At 41.5% G+C, this 13,402-nt stretch overlaps 1 protein-coding gene across 2 annotated transcripts in view; it reads right to left on the minus strand.

The window, feature by feature from the left end:
- The window catches only part of RARB (retinoic acid receptor beta), a 321,663-nt gene that overhangs the window by 190,623 nt on the left and 117,638 nt on the right, over positions 1–13,402 (minus strand). For both annotated transcript variants that reach the window (XM_040073930.2, XM_040073967.2), the window contains exon 3: positions 1,158–1,658. In XM_040073930.2, the coding sequence (XP_039929864.1) occupies positions 1,158–1,335 (178 nt within the window). In that variant the 5' untranslated portion in view covers positions 1,336–1,658. The remainder of the gene's footprint in view (positions 1–1,157; positions 1,659–13,402) is intronic.

Here is a 13,402-nt window from a genome sequence, read left to right on the forward strand (position 1 = left end):
CCAAGCAGAAAGTATGCTTGTCATAAGGCAAAGAAAAAGCCTTGCCCAGCTGATACACTCAGCAGGGCTGAACGTTGAATTGTCCTGGTTTTGGCTGGGAGAGTTGATTTCCTTCCTAGAAACAGGTAGAGTGCTGTGGTTTTGGGACTGAGTATGAGAATAATGTTGATAGCAACAACTAAAGCGTCACTGAGTTAAGTAGTGTTTACTTTAAGTCAAGGGCTTTTCAGTTTTCCACGCTCTTACAGTGAGGAGGTGCACAATGAGCTGGGAGGGAGCACAGCCAGGACAGCTGACCCAAAGAGGCTCAAGGGATATTCCATGAGATAAAATCCCATCCCCACTATATAAAGTGGGGGGAGTTAGCCAGGAGTTGCCAATGGCTGGACATCTGTCAGGAGGTGGTGAGCCACTGTAGTGGACATCTCTTGTCTCTCCTGGGTTTCACTCCTCTCTCTCTTTTTGTTGCCCCTCTTTTGATTACAACTATTCTTATATCTTATCTCAATATTAACTTGTTCTTATCTCAGACTGTGGGGTTTACCTTTTTTGCCCTTGATACTCTTCCTCACTCCACTATGGGGGAAAGGAGATATGAGACAGCAGCTGTGCAATAGCTGGTTGCTATCTGGGATATAACCACAACAGAAATTCAACCACAGACTCAAAGGCTGATTCTGCAGCCACAGGCAGCTCACAGCTACCAGCTGTCCACTGGGCTGCTCTTCAGAAGCTGCTTATGAAGAAAACAGTTACTTAAGGAAGAAAACTAAAGCAGTTTTAACAACTGTGCAACTTCAGAGAATTCTATACTGAGGAATCACTACCATTCATTATTACAAAAAGGTCAATTTTTCTTTAAAAGCAACACTGGATTCTGCAGCTAATATAATAATGCAGGATATACCAAAATGCATAGCAAGTTTTGTCATTCTTGGCTTCCATAGCTTTGGCAGGCCATACAGTTGCCTGTTTATTTTTATAAAAACAAGAGGAAGTGAAAATGGTATTTCAAAACAAATGCATACTCTATGCCAAAGTAAAATACATCATAGATAAACAACTGCAATCACTCTTGATATAATTTCAGAATGAACGCAATCAGTCTTTATTAGACGAGAGCTGGTCTATAAAAAGTATTAATACCAAGCACTTACTTGCAGGTGATGGGGTGCTGCATCCACTAGTTGGTGGGTGACTCCGGAGTCCATGGAGGGAAGGCAGTGACAGTCCACCAATGACTGGAGGAAAAAGTAAGGGATATGGTGCTGCTGGATAGTGAGTCATATGTCCATTCACGGCCGGTACTGGACATGTGCGGCTACTGGTTGTCATGTTAACACCTCACAGTGGACAAATAATATGTTGCATCACTCCAGGCCAGCAAATTAGATACCCCAAATTATGAATGATGAGGGCTGTCAAGCCTGAAGGTACAGTTTAAGCTGGATTGCGTGGTGATGAAAAGGTATTTCACTAGATCAGGTCCATCCTGTATTTTATCACTGCTTCCTACTGTTCTCTCTTCTAGGACATCCTTGCTCTGCAGATGGTGGATAGAAAGTCTTCTCACTCTTGTATCAGGGTGCAGTTCAGTTGCTTACGCAAACGTTTCTCTGGGAGCACAGTTGCTCTCTACAGATGCATACTGACACAATCTGCGGGAAGAAAACAATATATTAATTAAAACGTACATATTTTTAAAATACACACATAGAAGAACTTTTTTCTCTCATTGTTATTTTGTTAAGCTACAATTGATTTATCAGTATCCCATGAGGTCAGCTTGATATTTACCTAGAGGTAAAACTCTCAGCCCATTACTGAAGCTAACAGCAGAACACTTATTAAGTGGATTTCCGTGCACGACGTGGAGCACCAAAAGCTATTTCTGGTGTGACGCAGTCTTGCGAAAACTGCCAGATTTAAAACCAAGGCATCAATTATTACCTGAAATATTGATGCAGTGGGAGAAAAAATTTCTGAAAATTTTCCCCTGTGAATGAAAGCTTTCAGGGTCCCCCTAAAAGCTACAGAAGGACTGGCATTGGGAGGCTCTCAGCTCCCTTCAGTGCCATGGCTCAGGCAGGGCACTGAGGCATGAGTCTGAGGGTGATTTTGGATTGGGCTGCTATAGCAGTAATTGCTTTAATAATGGCTTTTTTCACAAAGAGCGGTTAGTTTATTATCCCTTAGGAGGCACCTCACAAATGTTTTGTTTGGTTGGTTGTTTTTTGTTTTGTTTGTTTGTTTTTTTGAGGGGTAGGGGGAGCTGCCCAAACAAACAAGCAACCATTATTTCATAATCTGGATGAGTGAGTGATGTGAGTCAATACACTACAACACACTGCTCCTGTGTTCTGCTAGGGAACTTGCTTGCTCTCATGACCACCATCTTCAAAGTCATCCAGAGGTCCACACACCTTCCTCAGTATTTTACCCAAACGGCTGCCACCATTCAAGGAGTCCTCCTTTTTTCAGGTTCTGCCTCATGATGAGAACAAGACACTTGTGATATTCCCATGAAATTTGTTCCCACCATAGCAGTTCAAGTCTATGTACAGCAAATGGCTGGTGGTCTCTGAATCAGCCTGCTGGTGCATCACCAGTAAGTGCTACTGGTGTCCTGAGAAATACAGTACTGGGAAGGCTGCAACCACAAACACTGCTCCTGTAGCTACCCATGCAGTGCTCCAGCCAAAAACCAGTGAGTGCTGTGGCCAGGTCCTGAGCTCACCCTGCACGAGGAGTTTACTCATCTCCTCCACACATATTGTAGAAGGAAGACAGTAGGAGCCACAGAGCAAACTCAGCCACCCAAAAGTAAGGCAGTCCATGGCTGCCTAAAGCTTTTTTTCCTGAGACAGTGACAGGAAAGATGTAAGACTATACTCTTGCATCTTCCACAGTCAGTGATCAGTAACCACATCCACCACTATATAGCACTTTTATCTGTAATTCTTTGAAATTATAGCCTGAAACCAAAGGCAAGAGGATTTTGGGGTGGGAAAATAAAGGAGCGGTGAAACGATGTGTCAAGGTCACAAAGCAAAACTGACGCCAGAGGAGGAAAACTGTGACAACGCAATACTGATTATCACTACTGCTACTCAGCGCACCAGTTGTCGGTAAGAATTCAAATGAGCAAGGAGAAAAAAGAAAAAAACCCAACTCGGACGCATATGTTTGCCTGTCAGAGAGCAGCAGAGTGTTTCTGCTCTGTGTAGAATACCAGCAAAGGTTACCAGCTGTGCATGTTGTCAGACAGCAGCTTCTGCTGAGAGCAGCCTGCTTGGGGATAACTGAAATGTAGCTTGTAAGTATTTGATAACTGTGTAAATTATGCACAAAACGCCTTTAATGCTAATGGAGGCAAACGTATGCAGAGATGAGGCTGTAAGAAGGGGATACAGCAAGCGAAGGCACAGCTGCTGGCCAAGCTGAGCTCGAGGACCAAACGCCTGGAGAGCAGTGAAACCAGGCAGATCTTTTGAGGGAGCCCCAGCAGCTAAAATACATTGACTCACTAACAACACAAAAATGAGATGAACCATCGCTGGTGCCTGTTTCACCTAGCTAAGGCTTTATAAAGCTTAAGAGACAAGGGAAGTCAAGTATCAAAGGAACACACAAAGTTTTATAAAGCAATTCCACAAAAGCCGGCAAAAATACCACACTTCTAAGTGTTTGCAAAAGAATGAACAGGAGAGGGATGCTGATGAATACCAGCCCTAAAAATGTGTGTGGTAAATTAAACACAGAACAAGGTCATCTATTTTTAAAAGATGTAAGGCTTTGGGAAAAAAATTCATCTTATAAAACTATCTAATACCTTCAATTATATTTCTATTAGCCAGAGAAATGCAAAGCTCATCATAACCTAAAAACGTTCCCAGAAGCACATCAGATATATTTGCATATTTAAGTGAAAAGCATTCAGAAAAAAGCAACTGCTTCAGGACCGAGGGGAAAAAAGGGACTCAGTAAAACCCTTTGGTTACTTCTTTATTACTGAAGGAACACAATCTGTGATGGAGCTAGTGATGACAGAACACACCAGTGTTATATGTCCTCAGTATACAAAGACATATTTAACAGTATCAAAACTAGGTTATAATCCTATAGTTTCGTGTGCTTATAATTTTACATGAGATAGAATAAACTGAAATTACTACATGAAAGTATGTTTTTCTTGTCTTACTCAAAAATCACCTTCCTTTCACCACTCATGGCCAGAAATTTCCTGCAGATAGCTGCGCTGGAGCTAAGTCTTCAGAACTTGTTCCTCTTCAGAGTTCTTCAGAAATTTACCTTCCATAGGCAGAGACAGAAGACAGTGAAAAAGTCATGATACTCTAAAGAGTGCCTCAGTTGACTCCAAGCTGTGTTCCTTGGGAGTACCCTTTAGTTCACATGGCTAAACACATCTAAACACATATGTGATAGTCAAGGAGCAAATTCCAGGCAGATAGCTACATATCAGCAGTTCCAGAAGCGAATGCCACTCGTGTTCTGTGGTTACCAAGGAACTTCAATTCACCAGCTCTACTAACAGAGATTACAGACCCATCACCTTCATCACTGGACAGCAGAGGACATCCCAAAGTAGAAACGGCTGCAGAGCAGGAAACTCAACAATCAGTTTTCCCATTCACACCAGTTCCATGGCACAACTCCCATGACACATTTCACTAATGTATCGCCAGACAGACACATTCACATCCCTGAACTCACTGATGAGGGCCTAGCACTGGACATCAGCCACAGATGTCTAGGCTGCATGTGATTCCAAGGCAAAAACACATCTTTAGCCTAACTAAACCTGTATCATAGCTCAAAACACTGTACAGGTGTCAGCTTTGTGAAGGAGATTTTCCTTTGGTGCCACTTGCTATAGTAAATACCCCACAGCTGATGAGCTTACCCTAAATGGGTCAGGAGGAGCCAGCTACCACAGCTGAGGACTAACTAAGAAGGAGCAAGCCAAACTGATTGCAGAGTCACCTTGATGGTGGATGACCACGGTTCATGTGATGCAACAGCATGGATTTCTGCTCTGCAGGCAGAAGACAAAATTTTCAGAAAATGACTGTCACCAAGGCACTTCAGAGGATCTCCTCAGCATACAATGAAAATCCTCTTCTATACACTTCTCCTTAGTGACTGTTCGTGAGTACAAGGCCCTTAGTAAAAGCAGTATGGAAAAGGATCATACAGAAAAGTTCCTTTGAAGGTTCACCATGAGATGATCACAGTGTGCACTACTATGCATTGAACAGTGGCCAATGACTCCTCATTGACAGAAGATATGCCTCCCCCTTTTTGGTTTTTACAGGTCTTTTATTGACTTGACTTCAGTGATAAAGCAGATGGCCACAGGGGAAGGAGGCTACAGTAGCTCTAGTGCAGAGCAAAGTATTTATCAGCTGCAGTTAATGCAGCAGGTGTAACAGTCTCTTCCACATTTCTTCTCAGTGTTTGTGCAGCTGAGCAGAAATTTAAAACTACAAATTTTCACATTTAAGCTTCAAATTTTACTCCATAAACAGTAACCCAACTTTTCTTATTGTCTCTTAATTTCCCATGCTACAGAAAACAGCTTTGCTCTTCAGATATCTGTCAGTTCTCCTAAAACACATTAAATGTATTGAGCCTCATTCATTATATTGTTATTTAGCTTCCATTTGGTAACAATATTTGGTATTACTGTAACGTAACTCATCCTTCTGAATTTTTCACTTGTGTAAGATTTATTTGAATTCCTAAAATCCCTTTGCTGTTACAGGTGACTTTGATGCACATCAACAGCTGGACAGGCAAGAAGCCAAGGCAGGAGGCTTGGCCAATTGTTCTGTGTCAGTAAGAAGGTTACAGTCTGTCCTCCCTTTTGCCAACAACACCCCAATTCCACATTCCTCTTCCTCCCCTTTCACTAGCCATAGCAGGGAATTAAGTTGTCAGCATTGCAAGTAAAGCGGGATTTTTGCCTTTTTTCCCTTCCCTTCTGAAAAGGTCAGTGGGGAGTTCTGCCCTACCTACAGTAATGTTTGAAATTCAGCAGTCATTTTAAGATATCCAGGGTGTAGCATCCAGAAAACTTTCAAGCTAAATCTGTCATCCCTATACCCTTCTGCCATAGCAAATTGCTGTTTGCTTTTCCTTTACAACTGGGGGACAAAACCAGGAATGCAGAAGAGGCACCCCAACACAAGGACGTGTTCTGCACAGAGCCGGGTGCTTGGGAATTTGTTTCTCCAAGCCCTCAGTCTGCAGCATTGCTGTCCCAGAAGTTTCCAGGGTCACAGAGGAAGTCTCTTCTAAGTTCATTTCCCATTTTCCTGCCAACGCCAAACCCCTCACCCCTCCCTTAAATCTTAGGCTAAAACAGGAACCTCTGGACTGGGAGGGCAGCCTGGGTAGTAAGACAGGAGAGGCAAGTTGCTCTTCTCAGAGCAACAAAACAATTTCAGAGAAATTTTGCATATAAAACCTTTCAACAATATATTACCTGTTTTTCCCAAGGGACAGAGTTGGTGGAATTCTTATTTATTAGCAGGTTTCAAGACATATTCTAAAGCTGCTTTCAAAACAAGTCAAGTTTTGAGAACGCTTACTGTATTTAATGTATAGTTTGTATTGAAATCCCTGATTATGCATATGCTTTCTATTATGCTGGCTGATGGTGTTGCATTCAGCAGTACTGAATAATTCAGCAGATTTAGCATGACTCAAGTGTAAATCAGTCAGATCCAGTAACACAATAACCACACTGCCTTTAAACTCTTAAAAATGCATGGAAACTTTTATTTCATAAAGAGGCTGTACTCTGTTCTGCACCAGTTCTCACTGACTGTGAGATGTTGCATTTTTGTTTTCATGGCTATCCAACGAGATTTAATTAAACAATAAACTAGTTACCGTGGCAGAAGTAAAAAAAAAAAAAAAAAAAAAAAAAAAAAGGCAGCCTTTGGAGTGTTATGTTTCCTTTATTAGCATAGTGATGTGAAACTAAACAGAAAAAGCAATCTAATAACAAACATTCCTTTGAGAAGGGCTCTGGGAGCAAAAGGACATCCACTTATTGTTCAGCCCATCCCATTGGTCCATATACGGCAATAAAGGTACAATAGAAGGAAACAGGAAACAGACTGGCACATCTGCATTATCTTATTAGAGGCTAATGGATATCTGAGAGGAACATGCATCTGATGCTGAATAGTCTGTACCAATCTCCGAAGCAATTACTCTTAATTAGTGGATTCTGTTTATAGATGGAACTTAGTGTACCCTTTTGTATCAAAGAGATGCAGGCATCTGGAGAGAGATATGGTTTTCTTAAAGGGAAAGCACTGCAGCACAATGTGAGGGTTGGGCTGGTTTTTGGTTGGGGTTTTTTGTTGGTTTTTGGGGTTTTTTTTGGGGGGGGGGATGTTTTTTCTTTGCAAATAAAAGCTCTTTGAAGCATAACATATTCTACTGCATTATTAATCAAAAGAGCATGCTGGTTTAAAAAAAGTAAAGGGGAAAAAAAGGACCATGCTCTTAATCTCAAACTCTGAAAGTAAACACAGAAAGCTAATACTCATATATGAATTATATGACAAAAACCACTTTGATGATAAGCAAATAAACAACTGAACCTAAAATTTCCAACTGCTGGCCAAAAAGCTTAAAATAGCAGCTTAAGTCAGAAGAACAACATCTGCATTTTGTATCTGCCAAGTCTGCAGCCAAAAAAAGTAAACCACTCTATATGACCAGATGCATGAATAAAAAAGAAAACGCAAGAAACAGAACTTCAAAGTCAGTTTACTGAAAAGCAGATCTGTAGCTCTTACATCCCATAACCACAATTGTCACATATTTTCAAATATAGGTGCGAGACTTATGGAAAGAGGGAAGATAAATTGTTGTAACAGAATTGAGACACTCTTACTATGACACTTTTCCTGCATCTTGGTATGCAAGATAGCTGTCTGCTGGGGGACTGTGAATTCCTTTTTGTCATAAAGCTGACACTTGCAAAATGGGTTTCTGTTTTATTTGGGGTTTTTTCCCCCGACATTGTTAAGAGATAATTAATATAATTAATGCAATTGCTGTTTATTTTATAATCCTATTGGGAAGTATAAAAAGGAGGGGGAAAAGCTGCTTTCTCCCCAAGCAGTTATGCTTCGAATTGCCTGCATTGCAAACACACACTGATGTATGCCTGCAAAAGAGCAAATCTAAATCTGAAAGGGGAAAAGGGGAAAAAGAAGTGAGACACAATGACACCCATTTATTTACACACCATACAACAGTACCCTGCTGTGCCAACTATTGATTTTAGAGGAACTGAGAGTCCATGTTGGAGAGCAGCAGCTGTGAGTACATAGCTTGAATCCTCATATGGGAACAATACTCCATAAGCAGAATAACCTATTTCAGCCAACCTTCATGTATAACAACTAACATTAAAAACACACAGAGCTTACATTTCAAACCCTGAAAGGCATCATGGTTATTTGTTCTTCAAAGGTTCAGGGGAGTTATTAATTTATTTGCGCTAGCACAACCAAGAGGTGTGAAGGATTGAAAATCCATGCTTCACATGTCTGTTATTCTGTAGAGATGCTAATTCTGTTCTATACTAACCCTATTTAAGATCCTGCCACTGTATCAGGCAATTTCGCATCTTGTCCTGTTGTTTCCTGCTTTAAAGAGCTGTTTGAAACTGAGGTGTGGGGTGGCTGGGCTTCTGGTTTTTTGTTTTTATTTTTTTTAATGGGGGTGGGCAGGGGGTTGATTGTTGCGCCTTTTTTTTGTTGGTTTGGTTTTTTTTTTCCCCTACAGCTATGCATTCCATGTTTTTTTCTTCCATTACTCAGCAGTTGCCAAAACTATACTGAGAAGTAAAGATAAATGGTTAGGTCAGGTGATGGGGTTAAAAATTTACTGTGTGTACTGCTCCAAGAGCCAGAAATAGTAGAATTGGCTCATGTTTATGTACAGGATGAGAAGTTGATTTCCTGCGCAGCGGCTTTCAATCACCTCTGTAAGGGACTCTCTTGCAGTTTTCTGAAGAGGATTCAAAGGGCTCTGAATACATTTTTTACTGGTACATAGGACATTCTGCTTTGTAACTAAATGCATTCCTTACTTATGCTGTCACATTCAAAAAATCCTGCAGGACAGTCAAGGAAAAACGTTCTCTTTCATCTATGGAAACCAAAGGAAAGGTACCTGGGCTTCCTGCTCCCCGAGTTTAAGTGAACTTGTACACTCATTATGCTCCCCAAATTTAAAACCTATTTCTTAATTCTTAAAATTGCTCTTTCAATGGAATCAACACTTCTGTTCTTGCATAGTCATCTCTGTTGTTCCTTATTAGCGTTTCTAAGGATGTAAAACAGTAGCTCCATACTGAGAACACCCTTCATGATAGACTGTCCCATGTGCTACAGAGGTTTAGGAAATCAGAGATTTGCCAGACCAAAGCTGCAGGGCTTTTCTGCGGACCAAATCTGTTTCCTTGTTTCTGCCCATTCACGAAATTCAAAAGGAAAAACAAATCCCTTCCCTCAAATACAATTCAGATGAGCCACAATTTAAACAACACAGGGTAGTTAGCTCTTAAAAAACAGGTTGGTCCCTCAAGTTACACAGAACCAGAAACTCCAGTACAAAGCTTTTCCTGCTCAAGGTGCTGTGCATATTGCTTTAGTTCTCTGACCACATTTTTTCAGCAGGTGTGTTGTGTTCCTGGATAGTTTCTCCCCACAGCTTAGAAAAACAAGACTGGATTTAGCAGTGTAAATTATTCTTTACTGTCCTATGTGTCCAATCAGATTGTTTTGTTTGTAGCTGCTCCTGTGTGAGACGGCAACCACGAAGATGAGATATGATCACCGACAGGGCTAATGAACCTATCCTTTGGGCTCCCCCCTCATCATCCAGTCAAAGAAGGGAAAAAGAATCACAGGTAACAAAGGTAAGCTGCAAGCAGCACCAACACGCTTCTAGGATTTGGGAAGATTTACACAGGCCAAAAGGCAGTACCTTCAACTGACAGCAGACTCAATTATCTGTGATCCTTATCCATGAAGGAAAGGAAGCATCTCTGATTGAGTTCAGAATGGAATGTGCTCCCTGTCCAGCAAAAACAACAACAACAACAAAAACATAAAAACAACCTTCCACAAAAGTCTTCTCCTCAACTGGCAATTAATTGGTCTTTACCCTTGTCTACCAGGCACCACAGGATAGCATCACACGGATTCCCAGCCAAAGCGAGCTTTTGTGAGAAGAGCTCTTGGAAAGAGACTGGAGGCCAAGGGAAGGGAGTCTGAGTAAGCAAGAAAAACCACATCCTGCTGCCTATGTTCAGTAATGTCATCCAATATTATGGGATGTGCAGACATTTACAAGTATGCCAATCGCTTCCCAAGTGGCGTTACAGCGAGGAGTGAGGAATCTATCTGAAGCCTCCCCAGCAAGCTCTCAGAATGCTCATCTTTAAGCTTCTAGCCGAAGAGAAACATGTCATGGTGACCAACAGCAAATACAGCACTTGCCGTCACTGCATCTACTAAAAAGGTCTTATACTGGCTGTTTATAACTTTTAAGAGGCCTCCGAGATCAGTAAGAGGGGGTCAAGTGATGTTATTGTTTTGGTGACAGACGGAAGATCCCTAGTAAATGATCCCAGTGGCCTGGGAGTTATTAAAAGAATGGAGTACTTCATGGCTCAGAAGCTGAAGAGGAAAGCAGCTTTGGAGGGCGGTTCCTTGACAGAGGACTGCATTTCTTCGGGAGGCCAACACTCTACAGTCACAACATGCACTGCAGAAACAGGATGACAAGAGATACTTCCTTAAAGGAGAGCACAAAGATGCAACACCAGTGACACCCTTTACTGGTACTGGTCTCAAAACGCCAGTCAATGAAGCCAGGAGTCAAGGAAATTATTAATCAAATGCTCTGTGAGTGGTGGGTGCAGAAAACATTAGTTTTGATGGCTATGCTTTATCTGAACATCCACATAGGTGATGTTGATTTATCCACAGCCCTATGTTGGGAAAGATCAGGGCAATTTAGACCTGAAGCCTTTGCTGCTAGTTTTTTGAATTGCTGGAGATGACTGTCCCAGCACAGTCTCATCTCTCTGTTCAGCCTTAGAGATATATTCCTGAGAAGTTCTAGTCCTAGCAGAACCACCACAATAAAGCAAAACACCACATCCTCTCCCTGCCTGAGGTCATTTGGGTAGTTTTCCTCAGCATGGGCAGGATATCTTTAGTGCCACTAAGGATGGAACTAAGCAGTCAGATTCATCCTGCCTGGATGTCTAGCCACAACTGCAAATATTGTCATTATACTTACTTTCACCACCAAATTAAGGCAGAAAATGCTCTACATCTTTAATTTCTACTTTGTTCAGTATCTGGACAACCAGTAAATACCAGTAGATCCTTTTGTGCCCCACTATGACACAAATGTGCTGCCCGGAAATGGACTGATGGGTCAGTGCAGTGTGTGATTTTCACACACTGTGAGAAGAAGAAAACAAACTTCAACAGTCACGGAGATAAAAAAAGATGAGAATAAAATTTTGTTTAATTTGAAAAACATGCACTACAGCAGAAGGTTCTGCCTCAGCTCACCACACTTCACTTTATAAGCCATACAAAGAAGGATCCTGCAAGAGTCCACTTAACTGTAAAGAAAAATTTTGCTATCTGGAGTAATCTAAACTCGTTGTTAGGATAAGCATGTGGATTCACTCAAAAAATGGATAATGTTTATTTGGGAGGCTCTCTGAGAAACCTGAAAGAGGATTTTGTAGAGGTTGCGCCTGAATTGTGAAATAGCATAGAGTTCCCAGTCCCCAAGAGATCTCCCCACCCCAGGGACGCACAGCATTATGCTCAGAAGGTAGGCTCAATCTGTTAGCAGTCCAGTTTTTTGCACTACAAGGCTGGAAGTTCTACTTGCTCGGAGCTAGAGGAGTTTGCATCCCTGCTGCACCCATTTATCACGTGAGGATGGTGATCCAAGTGGAACAGGGGGAAAAAGAGGGTTCAAGCACTGGTTGTGAACTTTCTTTCTGAAGACCAGTCTGTTGGACTAGAGGTGCATCTATCATCTTAATACCGTGGAGGTGTGGACGCTGTGCTAACACAAAATAACTTAACACACATAATTTATCACCTTTTGTTATACACATCAAGTCTAGTAGTCTGTTTGCTGAAAGATTCTGCAATTCCTCTGAGTTATTAGAGTCTTCTGTCCTACTTTACCCAGAAGACGACATTTTTGCTGTCTACGTCAGGCTCCTGAACCTTCACTTATTAGATATCACAAGTTTCAATATATTCCCAGTAAGACTCCCTGAGGGTCAGCAGAATATGCCAGAGGGCTGGTGGAGATTATGAACATCTATTTTAAAACCTCTGTTCTCTGTAGCCCCCTGTCACAGGAACAATAGGGTAGCAAAATTAGGAACAAGCACAGCCATTAACTAGGAGGGGACAAAGCCATAGCCTGGATCACAGAACAGAAATAGCATTTTTATTGTCAATATTTTGCTTAACAGGGAGCCAATAAAGCAATTGTAAAATGCTAATAATGCTGAGATAACAGTGCACATGTAAGCAGCCTCAGAGCCATCCTCTGAATCATCTGAAAATGTTGCAAAAACCTTATCAGTCAGGTCATAAGGACAGAGATGCAATAATCAATCACGGTAGCCAGAAACCCAGCACATCTTTTCCACATTCTAACATTCAGAAGATCTATATCCCAGAATTGTCTGCTAGAGGCACTGGACAGATGGATTACATTGTCAGAAAGACTAACATGAACTATGACCTTACATTTCATGTCCAAAATCAAGTAAGAGGAGCCTAAGAACTGACAAAATTCAAGGAGACTTTTGTCATGCCCACCAGTCTGCAAAGGAGGACTTTTGATACAACACAAAGGTATTCTTGCAGAGTAAGCAAGTGTGTGAATTAACTGCACAGCAATCATTCCCAACGAGCCCCTTTCTGAATGGGTCTTTCCACTGGTAAATGCAAGAGAACTTTCCCACTTCTCTGAGCAGAGAAACCAGCCTGAATAACTTCATGTTCATGGTGCAGAAAGAAGTTGCATGCAGACTCTTAGGAATGGGGACAGGTAATACACCACCATGCAGCACTTAGACCTGCCCAAACCTGCCACCATATTTAAGCATTTCAGCCATAACCCAGATGAAACACTTATCAAAGCAGCATTCATCTTCTGAAGGCATTGGGATTACTAATCTTCCAGCTTCGCTGGCAAAGTAATGTATTAAAATAATGAGTTTTGAAAAGATTCAAGGAAGCAACAGTAAGCATATTCATAATTAGCTCATGAGACATGGGTTAAGAGCAAA

Source organism: Hirundo rustica, chromosome 1 (genome assembly GCF_015227805.2).
Source record: "Hirundo rustica isolate bHirRus1 chromosome 1, bHirRus1.pri.v3, whole genome shotgun sequence".
Classification (NCBI taxonomy): domain Eukaryota; kingdom Metazoa; phylum Chordata; class Aves; order Passeriformes; family Hirundinidae; genus Hirundo; species Hirundo rustica.